The sequence below is a fragment of the Tympanuchus pallidicinctus genome, unplaced genomic scaffold (genome assembly GCF_026119805.1).
Source record: "Tympanuchus pallidicinctus isolate F22 unplaced genomic scaffold, pur_lepc_1.0 scaffold13, whole genome shotgun sequence".
Classification (NCBI taxonomy): domain Eukaryota; kingdom Metazoa; phylum Chordata; class Aves; order Galliformes; family Phasianidae; genus Tympanuchus; species Tympanuchus pallidicinctus.
Window position 1 is genome coordinate 14,339,292 of NW_026294648.1, and position 20,055 is coordinate 14,359,346.

General features: G+C 41.9%; 1 protein-coding gene across 3 annotated transcripts in view; it reads left to right on the top strand.

Moving 5' to 3' along the window:
• Positions 1–18,457, top strand: part of FGF13 (fibroblast growth factor 13) — a 210,348-nt gene extending 191,891 nt beyond the window's left edge. For all 3 annotated transcript variants that reach the window (XM_052673669.1, XM_052673667.1, XM_052673668.1), the window contains 2 exons: positions 15,563–15,761; positions 16,951–18,457. In XM_052673669.1, the coding sequence (XP_052529629.1) occupies positions 15,563–15,761; positions 16,951–17,087 (336 nt within the window). In that variant the 3' untranslated portion in view covers positions 17,088–18,457. The remainder of the gene's footprint in view (positions 1–15,562; positions 15,762–16,950) is intronic.
• The last annotated feature ends 1,598 nt before the right edge of the window (positions 18,458–20,055 follow it).

The following is a 20,055-nucleotide window of genomic DNA, read 5'->3' on the forward strand; positions in this document are numbered from 1 at the left end:
TCAGCTTGGAGAAGGCTCTGGGGAGACCTCGTTGTGGCCTTCCAGTACTTGAAGGGAGCATATAAACAGGAAAGGGAACGGCTGTTTACGAGGGTGAACAGTGGTAAGACAAGGGGGAATGGTTTTAAACAGAGATGGGGTGATTTAGGTTGGATATTAGGAGAGTGGTGACATACTGGAACAGGTTGCCCAGAAGGGTTGTGGATGCCCCAACCCTGGAGGCATTCAAGGCCAGGCTGGATGTGGCTCTGGGCAGCCTGGTCAGGTTGTTGGTGATCCTGCACATAACAGAGGGATTGAGACTAGATAGATGACCTTTGAGGTCCTTTTCAACCCAGGCCATTTTATGATTCTGTGATTCCATGAGTTTATCCCGAGCACTGAAGCTGCTGCTGAAAAGAAAAATGGACTCCAACTATCTTAGTTTTCTTATCCTTTTTATTTTTCCCCTAAGTTTCCCCACTTTTTTTCTCCCCAAGTCTTTCAGTGTTACATTACATGTGAAACATCAGTTAGAGATGTTAAAAATACAGAGAATTTTCTGGTGGGTTTTAGAGGTGGTTTATGCAGTACAGTCCCCATCCTAACAGGATTCTCTTTGTCATTGTTCATCTGGTTTGAGCAAAATCATTGAGTTTCTTTCCATTAAAAATCTCCAGTTCCACTGTCTTGATCTTTAATGTGGTGATACATCTTCAAAAATATCATTTCAAAGTTTTGTGGGTTTTTTTTTTTTTTTTTTTTTTTGGTAAAAGAATTAACATGGGAGGGTGGACCAGTTCTGCATTACATCTCTGCCTGTCTTGTAAAGCTAGGTTATTAGTAAATTACTGAACCATATTTAATTGTATTTCAGAGGTATCACGTTAAAACTCTCAATGATGAGTGACCTTATACATCACGAGATAGTTGGATTACAAGCTCTGTTGTTGATGTAATTCACACCAACTATTACAGAAAAAAAATTTAAAAATTTAAAAATTATTTAATCATTTTTCTGTCTGCAGAAATAATTCGGCCCTTCCCATCCCTGGTTGCGACCTCTACTGACTGCTGCCGTGAGCAAGAAAGCTGAATATCTTAAAGTTTTGTTTTTTTTTTTAAGCATACTTCAGCTATGTAGATGTGATTACATTCAGATACTACTGAATAGTCTTCATTTTCACAATGGAGTGCAAACATTAATTACTCCTCACAGTTAATATCACTGCTGTTTCGTAACAGCAAATTGGATATGGGGAGGACTTTATCCATGGGGAAAAACAGGAGGGAAAGTGATTTCTGCCTGGGGCTGGCTCAGCTCCTCTTTAGTTTGGGGAAATGGGACCTCGTCCACCCACTGATCTTGATGCATGTGAGGCTTCTTATCACCTTCTTCCTCTACCTGAAAGTCTCAGGAGCACAGTGGCAAGGCTAGCCCAGCTGACCATAAAAAAAGAGACAGTAATTCTGCCTGATTTAAATAACTGCCATGAATACGTACTGCCCTGCATTGACCTGCTTGAAGTTATGTGACAAAGCCTCACATAAATCTGTGAGGCATCTTGCAGAGGCTGGTGGCATTCTGCTCATGTAGAGTGTTATTTAGTGGACAGGAATCTGTGCCAAGTCTGTACGAAATTCTAGTCTGTAGTGCAAGCCTATTAAATTTCCACAGGGATCCTATTGCCAGGCAAACAGTCCTGCTTTGTTCAGACCTCAGACTCTTTGGTTCTCTCAAGATAGTTGTATGAAATGTAGCCACACCTTTCAGGAAGTTGCATGATGCTTCCCAGTACCAGATTCTATTTTCAGCTGTTCCATACTGTGTTAATTTAAAAAACTGGTTAATTTAAAAAACTGGTTAATTTAAAATCTATCAGTTTTCCCTTTCAGGCTGAAGTCTGTGGGAAAATTTCAGCTCTATCACTGCACTTGTTTTGAAGAATTAGACTTGGAAAATGCATCTAAACTGAGTCTTGGGATGGGAATTACTTCTGTCTCTGTAATATCTGAGACAAGAGATTTTCACGTTATCCTTGCTGGGAGGGAGGAGAGAGAAGCAAATATTTCTCTTTGACGTGAGTTCCTGCAAATATCTCTGCAGATAGTCGATAAAAACAAATTAGGATTTGGCAAATAAGGTTTTCTCCAGCTGAGTTTTCCTTTAGGCAGAATGTTTTGTTTTTTTTTGTTTTTTTTTTTCTCCTTTCTCTCTGGGGGGAGAAGGAAAGAGAGGAGGATGGCAGCTATGGGGCAAGGGACAGGAACCGGAGCTGACTAGATGTCCTTTAAGGGTCCCTTCCAACTTGAATGACTATGATTTCATAAAGGGTGTCAGTGGGGATAGGGAACAGAGGATGCTGCTGGGGCAGAAGGTTTTCCTCTTCACGAGTGCACTTCTTCCTGGACACAACTGAGTTTCCTTAGTTCAGATGTGGTTTTCTGCCTGGAACTCTGCTGGCCGAACAAATCTAGTAGTAGTTTGTGCAGAGAAAGATAAGCACTCAGTGGCATCCCTGTTGCAAACTCTCTGCCTGCATCAAGACTCCATTCTACATCATGTTCCTCCAACACAGGACATGCCGGTGTCCCCACGCCTGAGGTTATTTACTATTTACTACCTCAGGTTCAACTCAAGCAACCTTAAAACAAGAGGACTCAGCATAAGCAATAGCAGAGGGAGGCTTGCACCTGAGCATGCAGTGGTGGCTCACCTCTGCTCCCAGTGCTGTCTGGTTAAGCTCTCAAATAATGTGGATTTGTCAGCAGCAGCAGCAGCTGTAGGAGCTGAATGGTGGAAGAACAAAGTAGGAATTTATAATGTGCATATAATTGTAAAGAGAAGGATTTTTTTAGTGAGAGATCAGCAGTAGTGCAGAGTAATAATCATCTTAAAGGGTGACTCTAGAATTAGTTGTTATTTTGTTTGAGTCCTTTGAAATCACTTCCATACTATATAATTATCTTAAATTTTAAGTGCTTCCTGCAGTGATAATGTGTGCATTTTTGCATTCTTATGTAAATGCTTTAGCAGTTCCCAGTGTAGAATTGGAAATGCCATTCAAAAACAGGTAATGGCTGTGCAGTGTCTAGGGGAAGAAATTAATCTTTTTCTTCCACATCATTTTACAGTTTGTATTCTGTGGTTGTGTTTTAGCTCTGACAGAAGCTGCCTTTCAACAATAAACATCCAGTGACAGGATATGCTGAAGCAAAGAGCTGAGTTTCACCAATCTGAGTTTATAAAGATGAGGTGCCAGCAGCCAAACTCTTACATCCCACAGAAAGAAAACAATTTGTGCACTCAATTAATTTGCACTCAGACATCCTAGGCAAAGCTAGATATGAATAATTATGAAAAATATTGTGTACAAGATTATGAAGATATTATTAAAAAGTAACAAAAGGTGCTGCCAAGGTGATGGTTTTTATATGATGTTGCTGAATTAAGTAAATGTGGGAAGTGGGTTTCCATCCCCAGCTTGTGTAGCTGCACAAGTGGCATGGACTAAAGCCCAAACCCAGGGAAGAGTTAGTTACCTGATGAGCTACAACTGCTGCCATGCTCAAAGCTAATTTTACTGATGCTGATGTAATGCCTAAAGCAGTATTTGGTGTTCACCTGACTCTCTGGACCTGCCATGTGGGAACAAGGAGGGATATTGACAAGCTGCATTGGGAAGTTATATTCACCTTTTCCTAGAGCAGATTATTTTGCAGGAAGAAGGAAAGGAGCCTTTGGCTTCCCTGCCAGGAGAATGTCAGCTTGTGATACAAGGGGCTCACTTACGTTGCAGAACCCATAATGGGGAAGGCTGTATTTGAACCAAAGCAGCAAGGCAAGAGTTCTGCATTGTTCAGAAGTCTGATGATTAAAATATGAGATTTAAAAGGCGCTGTGTCTCACTAAAAAGCTAGTGCTGAGATTTCAAAGCAGACTTGGAGTTCAACTGCGTACCTTCTGCTAGTTTCAAAGAGGTTTTTCTCTACCTTTGCTGGGCTGTTTTGAAAATTGACATAAATTCTTACATATCGTTCCCTTTTAATAATTCAGAGCTCAGTCCTGGAGCTCTAGCTCAAGCAAAGTCGTGATTCATTTCATTGGGAGCTTTGCCAAAATAAGACTGTAAGGTTTAGGGGCTGTTCCAGAGAAGGAAAAAGAAATCCCTGTAAATATTTCAGAGTGAAAACTATATCTTCCATGTACCCAAGGTAATTTCTTTCTGTTTCAATAGACAGGCTGCTGATGCCAGGGCTGATCTGGGGCAAACCTCCTTGGCTTGGAAGAGAGCAGACAGAAATTCTCTTCTACTCAGTACTCTATTTCATGAACTCACTTAGCAAACCCTTTAGCAGAGCAGGGTCTTCGTGCAGACTCAGATCAGATTCAGCAGTGCTTCCCTTGAATCCTTCCCTTGCTGCACCTTCTTCCCTCAGCCCTTTTTTGCTGCTTGTCATCTTACAGAAACAAAGGGCTGCTTCTAGACAGTGAAATGGAAGGTCAGCTGGTGGGTAAGTGGGAAGGCGATCGCCTTTTCAGATGGATAGGCTCACCTTTCTGCTTTCAACTGCAGGATGGTTTTGCTCTCTGCTCTCTGGCCGGCTGCAGCCAGCTTGTATCTGCTGACTTGGAAACGAGATAACCAGATTTTAGCAGCAGGGCAGATCCAAGGCAGTTTAGATTCTCAAGGAAAAATGCTGGTGGTCTTGAGAAGCTTTGGACTTGCTTCTCAGATTCCTCTTTGGGATTCAGACGCTAAATGTTCCTTGACTCGAGCTCTCGGGGAATCTGAGTGACTTGCTGGTGCAGCCAGGGAGTGCTCGTTTAGTCACACTTTGCATTTGCTGTTTTGCTGCGTCATTTTATTTTTTTTTTTTCCTTTGTGAGATAACTCAGAATGGCAACAGCTCGCCTCTCAAAATGCTGTAATGCAAAGGTCTGCAGGGCTTGGCTCATGGAGTAGCTGTTCCATGCTGATTTCCCAGAAATCTGTGATTGTAGCCCAGGCTATCTTAGGTTCGGGTTTTAAATTGCACACTTCCCTGAGACATCTGGGTGCCTTCCAGGTTTAAATTAGCTTTAGCAGGGATCCGTGTCTCCTCTGCCGCTCAGACAGCAGCAGCCCTGTGTCTCCCAACAGTCTGGCTCCAGAATCATCAGTCACACAGCCCAGGGGCAGCAGGAGTGAGACACAGAATCACTGAATGACAGACCCTTGCAAAGTCTATATCACTGCATGGGAGAGAAGAGGAAAACAAAGCTTTATAGGCTTATCTCTGTGCTTTGGTTCCAGCTGTCTCTTAGAAGGAGAGGAGTTCCTATTAGCCTGTTCTAGAGAAAGCTTCCTATAAATCATTGCTGGAAAAAGGTTTGCACCCTTACCTTCATTGAGGTGTGTTAGGAGGACATGTAGCATTCAGCCTGGTCTTTTGCTTTTATTGGCTAGCCAGACCATGAAGTGAAGCATTAGAAATGTTTCTGCCTTTTGTGCTTTCTGGGTGTCCCTGTTGAGTAGCAATGATACATACACCAAAAAAAATATATTTTGGACACAGCTATGATGTTTGCAGGGACATTTCCCCAGTGCTGGGTCTGGGCTCTTCCCAAGGTTCTGCTGAAGATGGAGGTGGCTGCATTCCTGGAAATGCATGAAGCCACCCATTCCTCAAGCAACATGGGGCCAGCTTGCTCGTTAGAGCAGTGCTGTGCTTTAAATGCTAAAGCATTTAATGCTTTTGCTATATTACAGGCATGTGTGCTTCTGTTACCTGTGCCTTCTGCAGAGGATGTTGGGCTCTGCTGAGGTTTTTCATGTGTAGTGTGCTGGAAAATTCCTTTTAATGTGAGTTTCTATTAATCCAACCCTCAAAGTGTTGCTTAGAGGAGGGAATGTGTGTCATTTACAGAGAGAAATTCTATCTATCCTCTGTGTAATTATCCTTTCTTGGTGGGGCTTTCTCCTGATGAAACAAGTGTTTTCTTCCAGTCAGAATCAATTCTCTCTAAAGGGTCAGTTGGAGATCTCATCTTCCTTGTATAATCCTTGATAATCGTGTTTTTTTTAAAGCTTTTTTTTTGACATCTGAAATCTCTCAAATCCCACAATTAGGTTGCCATCTAATACAAAAATCCCTCTGAGATCCTCTTAGCAGCATATGCTCAATAAATAGCATAATTTCAGGGCAGAGGAATTCCAAAGAGCATCGCCGCTCTATATCAAGAAGCAGGTTTGCCTGCCAGTAATGCCCTGGCACTGTCAAACTACTGAAGTTTGAGAAACATCCATCCATAGCATTCATGAATAAATGGATTGCAATAAATCAAGCTTGTTTGAAAAGGTCTCATTACCATTTGGTTATACAAAGATGCTACTTTGGTCGTCAGGTTGGAGTCAACCAAGTCCTTGAACCTGTGACCTGGTGAACTTAGAGGCCTTTTCTGACCATAATGATTCTATTCCATGCTTAGTGCTAATTTAGCATATAAAGCCAATCTAAAGACTGCTGCATTCGGTTCTTTGCAGAGCATTTTGCTTCTTAAGTTTGGCAGTGCTGGTTGGTGCAGGTGGGGCCCTTCAGGCAAGGCAACCACCTGAGAGCAGTGCAGGCTGCACACCGAACAGTGGCAGACAGGACAAATGCCTTGTCTGAGAACTGGGGCCTAAGAAGATGCTGCTGACTGCCAAAGGATTGGCTAACCCTTGATGCCATCAATATGCATATATATTAATAAAATATACAGGCCAAATGGCAAGGCTTTGTGCAGAACAGATTCCAGGCTGACAGGGAAGCAAGGAGCTGTTTGATGCAACACTGCATTATTTCTTCTCCTGCAGCTCGTGCTGTTGTTTATCTTACATTCGCAGCTCCTCACAGGCAGTGAGCAGAGGCAATCTCTGGTATGCAGAAAAAGAGCTCACTCAGCAGCATCTGTCCCCAAGTGCATCCTGGGGGCAGGTCCCATCTTTTTTCTGTAGTGTCAGTGAGAATGGAAATACAGGGGGGCTCCCAGCTGAGCTTGGCATGAGCTCTGCCTCCACATGTTTGACATCAGAATGGCTCCTTCCCACAGCAGTGGAGGATGCAGGGATCACTTCCACATTGATTTTATTTTATTTTATTTTCCCAGAGGCCGTACAGTCTGTCAACTGGCTTACAGGTTGCCACAGAAGCAGCATTCCCTATTGTCACCTTCCCCTAGGGGAAGAACTGTAGCACTTGTTCTGTTTCTTGCTCAGCTGCCCTGCCCCCCTCCACAAAAAGGGAGACTTTTTTTTCCTCTTTCCTTTTTCCTGTAGTATTCAAGGAGCACCCGCTGCTAAAAGGGTAATGTCCTCGCTTGTAATTAACCAAACAGATTTAGAGCCTGCTCCAAACAGTGATTAGGTTATTGTTTCTTCAGCACCCTCAGATAAATCTGCATGAATTCGTGGCTGACAGTCTGAAGGAGATTTCTTCCATCTCTTTATCCCAGGGCTGATGTCCTATATCTAGGCTGGAGCAGTAAATCCCACACTCTTCCAATTAACTGATTGATGTGAGTAGGAGGGCAGTGTTTGGTGCAGCATTCCTACCCATCCATCCTGCTGGACTCGGCTTATCCCAACCTGCTGCATATCCCATATAACTGGAAACTGTGCTTTGGGGTGGTAAGGCCCCCAGCACACAGAAAGGTCATACTGCCCTTCTTGCCCTGTGCTCCCAGGTGATATTTAACAAATGCCAGCCACGCTACCTTGTTCTAGGAACAAATTAACCTGCAGTGCTGCCCTGCACTATGCAGCCCCAGCAGCAGCATGGGATTCCCCCAGTGGCAGCAGTCATGTAGATGAATGCAAGTGTAATTGTGTAAAAGGGCTACTGGGATGGGATTGTGTTTTCTTTGTCAGCTGTTCTTGCCAGCTTGCAGATGGCTGGGCCATGACAGGCTGATGTCTCTTTATGCCACTTTCAGGAGGCACCACATCTGCCTTGTTTTGAGCGAGCTGCCTGTGCTTTGCACCTCGGAGCTGCTCACTGCCTGCTGCTGGCTCTCCCTTTGGGTTTGCGTATCACTGCCTCATCAGGGCAACAAATAGCAGCGGGTTGGCCATTAAAACAAGTGAGGTGCTGCAAGGCTGTCCTTAACTGGGAGCAGAGCACAGTCTCGGTACTTTAAAAGGACTTTTTCAGTTTGGGCTTATATATTTTTAAAGTAGTGCATGGCGCGTGTAAGCTGAGGACACTGCACAACAGCTGTGTCAGAGAGATTTGACAATAGCAGAATTTGATGTCAATTATAAGTGCTAGAAATCTGATTGCAGTGGCTGGCGGGTTATCTGTGGAAATAATGGCTGTGTTCTAAAATAGGTTGCTAGCATTTTTGGGGCTTTCTGCTCTACTTCTGGGGGAAGAAAAGAGGTCCTATCTGCCTTCTGCTTCCATCACCGCTCCTTTAATTTTTAAGTTTGGTTGCACTGATGGATCAGAAGGTCAGAAACACCATAAAATTGGACTGTATTTATCAGAGATACAAATTTAAAAGGTAGAGAACTTTTGTACGAATGCACATAATGAGGCTGAACAGCAAAGCCCATTTTACTTTGTCATAAGACCAGTGACTGGAAATATCTCTACCTCCGTTACACAACTCAGTGGTACAGCCTCTTTTTAAATGTTGTGTTTCAGTTCTGGAAATGATAGAGGGGAAAAAATTGAAAGGATTCAGTGAAGGGTAATGAAAATGATTAGAGGCACAGAGAACTTTTCATATGAGGAGAGATTTAAAAAGATTAGGTCCGCTTAGTTAAGACAAGAGATGAATAAGCAGAGACATGATAGAGAGCTGGGAGGTAATGAATGGCACAGAAGAGGCACACTGGGTAATTTTATGTGCTGTTTTCCAAAATTAAAATCGGAGAGAAGAAAGCTGTATATTAAATAAATAATAATAAAAAAAAAAAAAGTAGTTTGCTTATTGTGAAAAACAACAATGGACACATTTTAAATATGTTTTCCGCAGTGCTGAGTTCAGCCATGGAAGCTGCTGTTACAAGAAGTGAAGATAATGAGCTTAGGAGAATGATGAGAAGGACAGAGTGCACTGGGGAAATCCTGAGCAGGCTGGGAGGAGAGGGCGGCCCTGCTCCAGCCTTGGGTAGGAGCAGGATTCACCCTGCTTCAGTTTATCTGCTTGACTCCGTCACTTGGGAGAGGGACCATGGAAAGCTGCTGCAGATCAGATAGGTCTGGCAAGGTCACTGTCCAGAGAATGTTGGCAGCACATACCCAGAGAAGAACATGAGATCAGAGTGTAGAAGCACAGAGAGCATAAGCAGAGTAGTTCCATCTTCCATTTTTTTTAGTAACTGGAGACTACCTTACCCAGAGGCTATGTATGTTAGTGTCAAGAGACTTCTCTTTCTAAAGAGAAAGAACAGCTTTAAAAACAGACTGATACGTAGACTTTGTGTAGAGATTTTGCTGTACGTGTAAAGCAAGAAGAATTAGATGTGATGAAAAAACAGCTTCTAGGTAGTAGGGCTTTCTTACATATGCTGCTCTTCTCTTCCAGTCTGGCTTTCAGCCTTAAGATAACCCCCTGGGTGCTTACTGCTTTGTGAACCTTCCCAAGCCTTACAAAGTAGGCAGTGTTTAGAGACTAGTTGCCTTCTACCTTACTAGAATTTCACTGATTTTCAATTAGGACTGGAAAGACTGGTACCCTAAAGCCACAGAAATTTTAAAAAGGGCAAATGCAAGCATTATAAGACATTAAAATATTTATGTAGTGATCATTCAGGAAACTGCAGGGGTTTCATAGAATCATTTGAGTTGAAAGAGACCTTTAAAGGTCATCTAGTTCAACTCTCTATTCTATGGATCCAGGATCATTAGAGGTGCACATGCTCATCTCACTGCTAATGCGTTTAGGGACAAAGTGGATGTTCTTTCGTATTCAGACCAAGTAAATTATATCTCATAACTCTGTGGACCAGTTTAGGAATGGGGCATGTGCCTTGACATCTGTGAGGCATTCTCCAGGGCATCTTGCAGAACATTTAAACATCACTGTAGATGTATGCTAAGAAGATATATTTCCTCTGCATTATTCTGAAGTATGACATCTTTCTGTATGTATCATGTGTTAGCTCTCTTGCCCCAGCTAAGGAGAGCTTTGGTTTAATCAACACGATTGTAGGGTTGAACTGTCACCGAAAGATGGGAACAATAATATGATCATGCATAGTTCCTATCTCAATTAAATTTCAGCACTCTTTAGAGTCATTGAGTCTTTTCCCTGGGGTCATCAGGCAGTACCTCCACTGCATGAGCTGAGCACGCTGAGTGGTGACGCACCACACTTTAAATAGGTATTTATTGATGTGCCCAAATGGCACTTAAAATATCTAGGCAAAGATAACTTGGACGAGTTTTCACAACTGAGTCACTGACAGGAGTAGGAAAAAAAAGTAAAGACCAAAACTTCAGCCTGTAAATCTCAGTGTATGTGATTAATGTGTTTTCTACTCAGTTCACTGCATGCATTTTTCCCTGAGTTGTGCCTTTGATTTGCTGAGCATGGGAACAGTGTCAAGGGGATAATTACAGGATCTTTTCAATGCTTTTCTCATAGGTTCAGAGAATACTTAGTGACCACCTAAAATCCCATTCTGGAGATGCTGGAAATCCAGCTTCCTTGGGCTCCATTTTATTCTTTCTGGAATCTTTGTCCTAAAGAAATCTACACCACTGAGGTTTTTGTGCTTCACTTTATCAATTCCTGCTTATTACAGCATCCTAGGCAGTTCCATGCGCTGGAATTTGATTTTGACTTTGCATTTTCCAAGTGGGTTCTCACATAGACAAAACAGCTGAGCACTTTGCTGCATGCAAAGTGGATTGCAGATTTCCTTGTCAGTCCTACAAGACCTATGCGTGGTAATTACACTGTGAGTTGCTCCCACCCAAACCACAAGGATTCCTCACAATAGGTAAATTGAAGCAAAAAGGGCAATTTTGTGGCACTGCATCCTGTCTGTGGGAACTGCCATATATATCTGATCCAGAATAAATTATTTCAGGTGGATTATAAGCTGCTGTCACTGTTGCAAACAGATTTTAGTGGTCTTACTTCAGAAATAACAGCTACTTTCTTCAGAGAGTGATCTCACATTGGTGATCTAAAAGCAGCCAGTTCTGATAACATAAAAATAGAAGTATTCACATCTTGTGCTGTTGGCATCACTGCACGTTACAGGGTGAAGATACAGGGGACACACCCTGGAACTTCACATGCCGAGATGGAGGACATCAATCTCTTAATAAGAAAAGGCAGGCTCACTAGTGCAGAAAATCACTACTCAGGAGCCTTAAAGTGGCTCCTTCAAAAATTCATGATTATAGAATGGAATCCTGGGCTATGGTGTAGTCCTGCAAGAAATAAGGATATGGAGGAAAAAAAAAAAAATCTATGTTCAAAATGAACATAGAATTCTATGTGAGAACACTCTCCAAGTTTTCCATATACCCAGTGCTTTTCCTAAATGCTTTTCAAAGTTTTGGGTTGGTTGTGGGTTTGTTTTTTTTTTTTTTCATGCCACCAATACTAATTCCATCTCAGTAAGTTATAATAGCAGCTGCTATTGGTAGCAATAAAACATGCTACCTGTAGCAATATACAGAAATTTAACAAACTCAGTATTGACCCAATGACTTAAGCGTGCTGCTCTGTAAAGCATTTGGTCATGTTCCCTGCTGACAGCATCCACAATGTAAATGCAGTATGCAATTGATAGCAGAGAGCATGCATCTTTGTCATTCTAATGCATACTGTGTGTACAGCCATCCTGAGAAGAGGCTTTCATTGCACGATGCAACCTTGCAAACTTTATCTTCATTTAAAGCGGGTTCCACACTCCCTGTCTATGGGGAGTCTGAATTCCTGTATTACAATCATTTGAGGCCGTGATGTTTAATGTTCAGTCTTGTAGTATAGATGGCTGTGTTGGCTGGTAATTTGGATGGTGTTTGGCTTAAGTATGGCTTTTGCACAATTAGAGCAGGTAGAACGCCAGGGTTGCTTTTGCAGTATTTTAGCTCTCAGCTTTGGAAGATCTATAACGCAGTTCTTGTATGAAAGAGACTGGATTATTTTAGATGTAATCCAGTCAGCTGCCTGGAAATACAGCCACTCTAAATGCAAGTTACAATGCCTTTTTACTATATTTTCATATACCAAATTATTCCCTTTTTTAAAAAAAATATTTTTCACGTATCTAATGCAGCTGCAGAACTATTCATGCAGGAACATTTCAGTAGTTCAGCTCAGAGTCAAGAAGCAGCTTCTGACAGTTCATCCTGCTGCTTACTTAAGCATGGCTGAGTCACGACTACAGTGAATCCAGCGCCTTCTTTAACTCCTATTTATTCATTCATTCATTCATTCATCGTTAAGGGTGCATGTGTGAGGGGCTTGGATGAGTTCAGTGTACTGTCATGTAGTGCCATTATCCCTGACTGCTGAGGTAAGCTGAGACTGAGATACTCTTTCACACAAATACCTATTTTCTCTTCTGTTTTGTGTAGCAATATATTCATAATATTTGACATCTCAGAATGCACTTCATTTTCAATAGAAGACATATTTCCTTTCAGGACAGTTGAAGGGAATTCTCCCAAGAATTAGAACTCTTGAAGATCTCCCAACCTTAGCTTGCCCTTTCTCAATGCTCTATCAAGTAGCTTATCACCAAAGACAACAGAATGGCCATTGTGTAGCTGTTGCTCTGCACTATATTTTGAACTGATGTGCTGATAGAGGAGCCCTGTCCATGCCCAGTTGGGTTGGCACATAGAATCATAAAGTCATAGAATCATTAAGGTTGGAAAAGATCTCTAAGACCATCTAATCCAAACATTCCCCCTAGCACCAATAACAGTCACTAAACCATGTCCCTAAGAACCACATCACTTGCCAAACTCAGAAGACTGTGTTTTAATTGCAGTACCCCTAAATCAAGAGCACATCTGCCAGCATTCCTTAGTGAAAGCTTTCTTCTGCAGTTCCCCTTCCACATTCTTTTTTTAATGAGTAGGAAAGGATCGTATTGTGTTAAATAAAAGGCAAGTGATGGATGGGAACAAACACCTGCAAAATGTGAGCAGCAGCATGGTATTTTGGTGTAAGCAGAGCAGCCATGTTGGATCACTGTTTTTTGGCAAGGAGAAAGCCCTTCCTACTGTGCAGCACCTTTTTGAAGCTACAGCCATAGCCTTGGAGTTAAGGAGAGGTCAATAAAGAAGAATGGGCGTGTGCTTGTGCCAAGGCATTTGGGTTGTCTGCTGCAGTAGTGGAAAAATGGGAGGGAATTTGGCCTGGTAACTGAGCACGTTATTGAATGGTGTCTGTGTCTGCATCCCACTGTTCGTCGCAAGATATCTTCACCATGGTTGTTACTACTGAGCCACGGGTTGCTGCAGGGAGGGGTGGCTATCTGTGGTGCTTGTGGTGATGCCCATTTGGGTTGGTGGGCATGAGCAGGCAGTGTCCAGCTGTACTTGGGCAGTGCTGCAAGAAATTCATGGTGAATTCCACCACGAACCTCACAGCCAAGAGAAAAATCAAGAGCAAATGAGTTTTTTAGCATCTGCTTCGAGGGACTCTTGGCTACTGCTGCTTGTGCTGAGGTTAATTTGCTTCCTAGGAGAGCTGGAGTAAACACTGTGGATCTGTTTACAATCTGCCCCTCTGCTGCTGCGCACAAGTGGGGCCTTTTTTACCCAAAACAGCTCCAAATTACTGTACATAAACTGTAATCATCTGTCAGGAGCACTGCAGTTTTCTATTTTGCTGCTAATTGGATGATACATTGGCAATAGTCTTTGTTAACATGGCTAGCACTGGGCAGGGTACAATGGGAGAAGGCTTTTATTTAGAAATGTTGCTAAAATACACTTACTGTCTCCATTTGACAGCAATTGAAACCAATCGTCAATTAACTAAATAACAGCCAATTAGTTTGAAGGAAAAAGGAAGAAAATTGCTTACTTCTCATTCTTTGTTGAAGCAAATGCCAATCAGAGGATGAGAAATTTTTTTCTTTCTCCTGTGAGAAGACAAAATGTGAAAAGATATGCAGAAAAAGTACTTTTTTTTTTTTTTAAATAAATACCATCTTTTTCTCATACAAGAATATTTCAGAAACTAGATAAGAACATCTTAAGATCCTGAGACATTTAATTTCCTGTGATTTTTTTTTAAATCAAAATTACAATCATTATGCAGGCACAATTTTTCTTCCTTTCCTTTGTGCTGCTGCCGGATACTTGAGCACAAGGACAGCTCTGCAGAAGCTAGCTGCGTGCACAAGAAAAGCCCAGCAAACAGCCATGGCTGCATAAGCAGTGTTGGGATAGTAATAACATCTGCATCACCAGACCAAGCCCTTCATCTTTCATATTCCATATGGTTTTAGGGGTCCATAAAATCATGCTGAATCATAGAATCATTAAGGTTGGAAAACACCACGAGGATCATCAGGTCCAACCATCAACCCATCCCCAACATGCCCACCAATCCTTGTCAATCAGTGCCACATCATAGCTGAGACCTCATCAAAAGTTATGCTGCTACAGAACTTGCAGCACCCAGAGACCTCAGGAAGACATGGAGTGGTTCCATCAGCCTGGCATTTTGGTCTTAGCTCCATCCCATGTTTCGTGCCTGCATCCTATCCTGCTTAGAAATACAGAATCATTAAAGTTGGAAAGATCTCTAAGATCATCCAGTCCAACCGTCAACCCATTGCTATCATAAATGGCTAATAGTGCCAAAAAGTACTGACTGGGTGAAGACCACTGCATGGTGAAAACCAGAGGATCAAGGCTCTCTCCTGGTTTGCTGTTCCTTATGTTAGCTGTTAGCTCAGTATCATCTCCTCAAAAAAAGCAGTGCGATTCAACACGAAGGCTAGCTCTTGATTGTACATGCTGTAAGTGCAATGCCATTTAGCTCATGCCTGTCCCCAGGCAGAGGCTGATGTCTGCAGTGGGTCTCTGACAGCAGGTGATGCACTGAGCAGAGGAAGAGCAAAGCTTAGAGCAAAGAAGCAGCTGCTACAAGCTGCCTTAATATTGCTGGGTTAGTAAAAAACCATTTACTCATCATAGCCTGGCTTTGAATTTTTATTGCACTCTCCTCCTGAGCAGTTAAGGCCAGAAGTTAATGCACAGAGGCATTATGTGGCCGTGCTATTTGCCTGCAAAGCTGGACTGCAGCAAGCCCCATGGGGCTGCCATCAGGACCATGCCTACCAGATAGCCCTTAGTTGCATCAATCGTTATTTCTTCACTTAGACTTTTTGCTCAGTGTTCAAAAAGGTTTTATTTTGCTACTTTGAGCTGCTTGCAGTGTCGTTTCATGGGATTCAAATTGTGTTAGTCTGTTGTTAGTACTTCTAGGGCCAGTGTTCTAAATTGGATAGCAGAGAGTAGGAGGTATGTTCTTTTAATTGTCAGAAAAGCAATTAATATTGGATTCTTTTGTATTAACTGATGGGCGACTCTGCATTGCACGCATTGATCTTTTACTTTCTTGCAGGAACATTTTACACCTGAATGCAAGTTCAAAGAATCAGTATTTGAAAACTACTACGTAACATATTCTTCAATGATCTATAGACAGCAACAGTCTGGCCGGGGTTGGTATTTGGGTCTTAACAAGGAAGGAGAAATAATGAAAGGAAACCACGTGAAGAAAAATAAACCTGCAGCACACTTTCTTCCAAAACCATTAAAAGGTAATTTGTTGGCTTTGCTCCATCTACCTGAATTGACTTTGTATTGTCAGGGATGTTTAATTGCCGTGCATACATATTTGAAGGGTACAGCTAACTATATAACAAAGGTATAATATTCTGTAACATGCTCTCAGTCTAACCTGCTATTTTTTATGCTTCTCTACATTACTTCTGTCTTCCTCTCATCTAACTAGATATATACATTAGTTTCTTTGTGCCCACATTCCATAGCATCTCTGTTACATCTAATGAAGGCTTTGCTTGGAATAGCCCAAGCATTTACACAGCCATTACCAACTTGCTGTATATCTCATCAATCTGTGCTATGTATTACAGGATGTTTGTCTGTTTTTGTCTGGGATAAAGCTGCAGTGTGCAGTGCTTATTTAACCACAATTAATGTGGCATCATCATGTGACATTAAAGGTAATAATACATGTGGCATACATATCTTGCTGTGTAGTAAAAGCCAGGAGTCCTGGAGCATCTGAATCAGTGCTGTGCTCAGACTCGGATTCTTCTTTGGTTAATGCAAAGTGAGAAAATATCTTCATGGTTGTGTTCTCCTGAAAAAGCTTCCACAAGCTCCTCCTTTGTGGGCTCTTCACTTCTGGGTTACGCTGTTAAGACACCTTTTAAGGCAGTGTCATTCTGAAATCAGAGGGGATATTTCTAAGGTGCACAGCCTTGGGTGGGTTCCAGACTAGCTTGGTAATCTACATTTAGGAGCAGCTTTTAGGCAACTGACGCTGAGGTTGATCTTCATTTATGTGTATGAATGCAAAGGAAGCAGAAGGCTGAAAAACCATTTTCACACTCTTCAGCTTGGTCTGTATGCACAAGTAATAGGTCAGATCACAGCTGTTAGCAGTGCTCTTTCACCATTAGTAAGGAAATGCTGATTTATATCAGCTCGCATCTATCTTGCAAAGCTTTGCAAGCGCAGCGGGTAGGTGGGTGATTTAACTGGGAGAAAAGGTAACTAGGGTTTGGTTTTTTTTCCCCTCTCTAAAATGTCATTCCCTTTAAGAGGAGCTTGGAATTTCTTAGGGTGTTCTGAATGGAAGCTGTATTTTTTAATTCCTTATGTTGCTCATTGCTGAATGAAAAACCTGGGCGTTTAGTAGCTGGACGTTGCACCAAGTGTCTGTACTGCATGCTGATGTGCTGCCTCTCTTTTGCTTTGCAGTGGCCATGTACAAAGAGCCTTCTCTCCACGATCTCACAGAGTTCTCAAGATCTGGAAGTGGGACCCCAACAAAGAGCAGAAGTGTTTCAGGAGTGCTAAATGGGGGTAAATCCATGAGCCAAAACGAATCAACGTAGCCAGGTTAAGGCAAGCCAAGTGCTCTCTAAACAGAACCTTACCTCTGGATGCAGTTGAATTCTTACTAGCAGTCTTTCATCCAAATGTTCAATTGCCCAGGACAAGCCACCGAACTTGCATAGGTCACTCGTTTATCAGCCATTAGATCTACTGGTTGTCAAAGGATATACCCCAATAATGTAGAATATGCTTGTGCATATCACAAGGCACTTGGATAGCCAGCAAACATAACTGCGGATTAAATCTCGGAGAAGAGGTGTCCAGATCTTTCTCTCTCTCTCTTTTTCTCTCTCTCTTTCTCTCTCTCTCTCCTATGCTTTGTGGAATATGAAACAAAAACATTTCACAGCATTCACTGCTGATAAGAATTTGCTTTCCAACTAAGAAAAAGACCACTTTTGCTCTTCAAAGGAAATTTTAATGCTTATATGTTTTATAGGGGAAACAAAAAACAAATATGTAAACTCTGTTGTTTCCTTGGCTTACAGTTTTATATCTAAGGCTTGATAAAAAAGATGTATCCTTTAATTTGAAATAGTGCAACTTTTTGATTTCTGAACTCCAATGGGTCTTTAAAGCTATGTCTTTCAAAAAAATAATTACAAATTCAGGGTTGGAACTGAGAGTTGGCGTCTCAGGCTCTAGCAAACAGTGTTCTTGTGGTTTTAAACACAACGAAATATAAATTTTTATAGATTTGTAGTTTCTGGTAAAGTTCTTGTGCTAACCCCAGTCTGTAGGAACTGAAATGTTTTGTTATCCCAAGTGGAAGTTGACAGAAAGGGATAAAATTATCCTCCAGTGTAGATTTCTCTTAATTCCATTTTGTGTGTCATGTTAAACTATTGTTGTGGCTTCTTTTCTAAAGACAGAAACTGTGGAATTAAGGTGACTTAATTTTTTATAAGAAACGTCTTATTTGTAAAAGTCCTTCTTTCACTGTAATGGGCACGTGAATATTGTGTAGGAGGAAGCGTTAGGACAGGTTACCCCTAAACAACATATACTTATACATGCTATTGGAAACAGTTGTTTAAAAAAAAAAAATGTAGTTAGGTTTCCATTTAGGTCATCATGTCTGTTGCATGGGAGAAAGTTGGAATATTGGCCTAGAGTTGCATGATGTGTAAGATTTTGTGCATTAATCATCGTTGGATTCTGTGCTCCAAAACTGACATAGTTCTGTACAGGCAGCTTTCTGCCTTGTACAAAAGAGTTGTTTATTATTTGTTGTATACACAACCATGCACTGAATAAACTATTTATATTAAGATGTACTTTTTTAAAAAGCTTGTTTGATTATATGATGTACATCAGTGATTAATTTCAAGGGAAAAGGTTGGCAATTAAATTATAAAATTATAAAAGATACTGTAATTAATGTTCAGAATCTTTCTATTTAGCAAGTTATTCCCTTGTGACTCCGTACTCCATATGAATGAGAAAACGTTCTTCCTTTTGGATATTGTTAGAACTGGTCTTACACGCCCAGCTGAGATACTCAAAACACAGTGGCTACTAAGTGCCACAAAGTCTGGGTAACAGCCCCTTGGCTGCACGCTGTTGGAGCCTCAGTGAACTGCTCTCCTCTGCTTTGAGCTTCTCCAGCTTCTCCGTGTCTGTTCTCCCTGTTAGGCTTCCTTAGTGCAGCCGCATAGCGCTACCTCGCAGCACACCTCCCCAGAGCCCTCAGAACAGGGGGACCCAAAAAGATCTGATGAGTTCAGGACTGCTCGTGTCAGGGTGGCACCCTGAGGATGCTCAGAGTTCCCTGACTGAAGGCTGTAGGCACTGACTGGGGGCAGCTCGTCTGGTCTTGAGGAAATGGGCTACCATGCCTCCTGCATTTGTGCACGTGTTCTGGAGAGAAAATGGACTTCTAAGTTTTCTCTCCAAACTCATCAACGAGAACTTTTCTACAGTGTCCATACAGTTCTGACAGGCGAGCTTCACTCATCAAGGTCTTTCAGTAAGACCTAGGAGGAACAGGTTCTCATCATGGGTGGCTAAAGAAGCAGGTCTGGAAGGGAATCATGGAAAGGGAGACAAAAAGCTGCCTGTAACTGTTAATCTGACAGTAAAAACAGATATTCTGCTGTCTAGTATGTCTCCTTTCCTCCTGAACAAGCTGGGACAATTAGGGTTTTTTTTATGAATGCCAGGGCTGAGGAAAGAGAGGAGATTGTTTCACTAAACTCCCAAATTTGTTCTTTTGTGGCAAATTTTATGCCAAGAGCTTTGGCTTCCTACACTCCTCTGTTGGAGCAAGGTATTGCCCTCCCCACGTAACACCATTGTGGTGACCGTCAGAGGACCTGGGATCCTCATATCAACCTTCACTGAAGGATGAAGAAGGTGAGGGAGCACTACCATGAAAGTCATTTAAGAATTGAAGATGTGCCCTATGATTGTTTCTGGGGTTTTGATATTTCAGTGGGTCTGGAGCATTTTTTCTCCTCAGCTAATTGTGCTTTGCCTTCATGAAGCATTTTCTTAACCCTCACAGTCAAGAAAATCAGACTCATTGGGGTGCGTGTTCCAAAAAAGGAGTCCGAGTGCCTTAGGAACATAAAACCTGATTAAAAGTAGGCATTGTTGTGCCAAAGCTAGCTAGACATGTTGTTCAATGCCGTGTCTATTATCCTAAAGGTAACTGGAGGTCTGCTGCTTTGCTTGATAGCTGCAGCCTTGCAACTCCCCATCCCCAGTATCTCCAACCTTGAAGGTTATCTGTAGCAAAAGAAAAACGCTCATCTCAGAAATTGTTGCTTCTGAAGACCTATTTTTCATATTGACATTGTCATCAGTGAGCATTCGCTATAAAGTCCTTAGTTTCAAAAGTTTCTAGTATATCAGGCTAGCAAAGCCCACTCTTGGGTTAAAGACAGGGAGAAATGGTGATAGATGAACCATAAGCAGCTGTTTCTAAAAATTTCTGGCAAGCCTGTTAAAATTATCTCCTTCAGA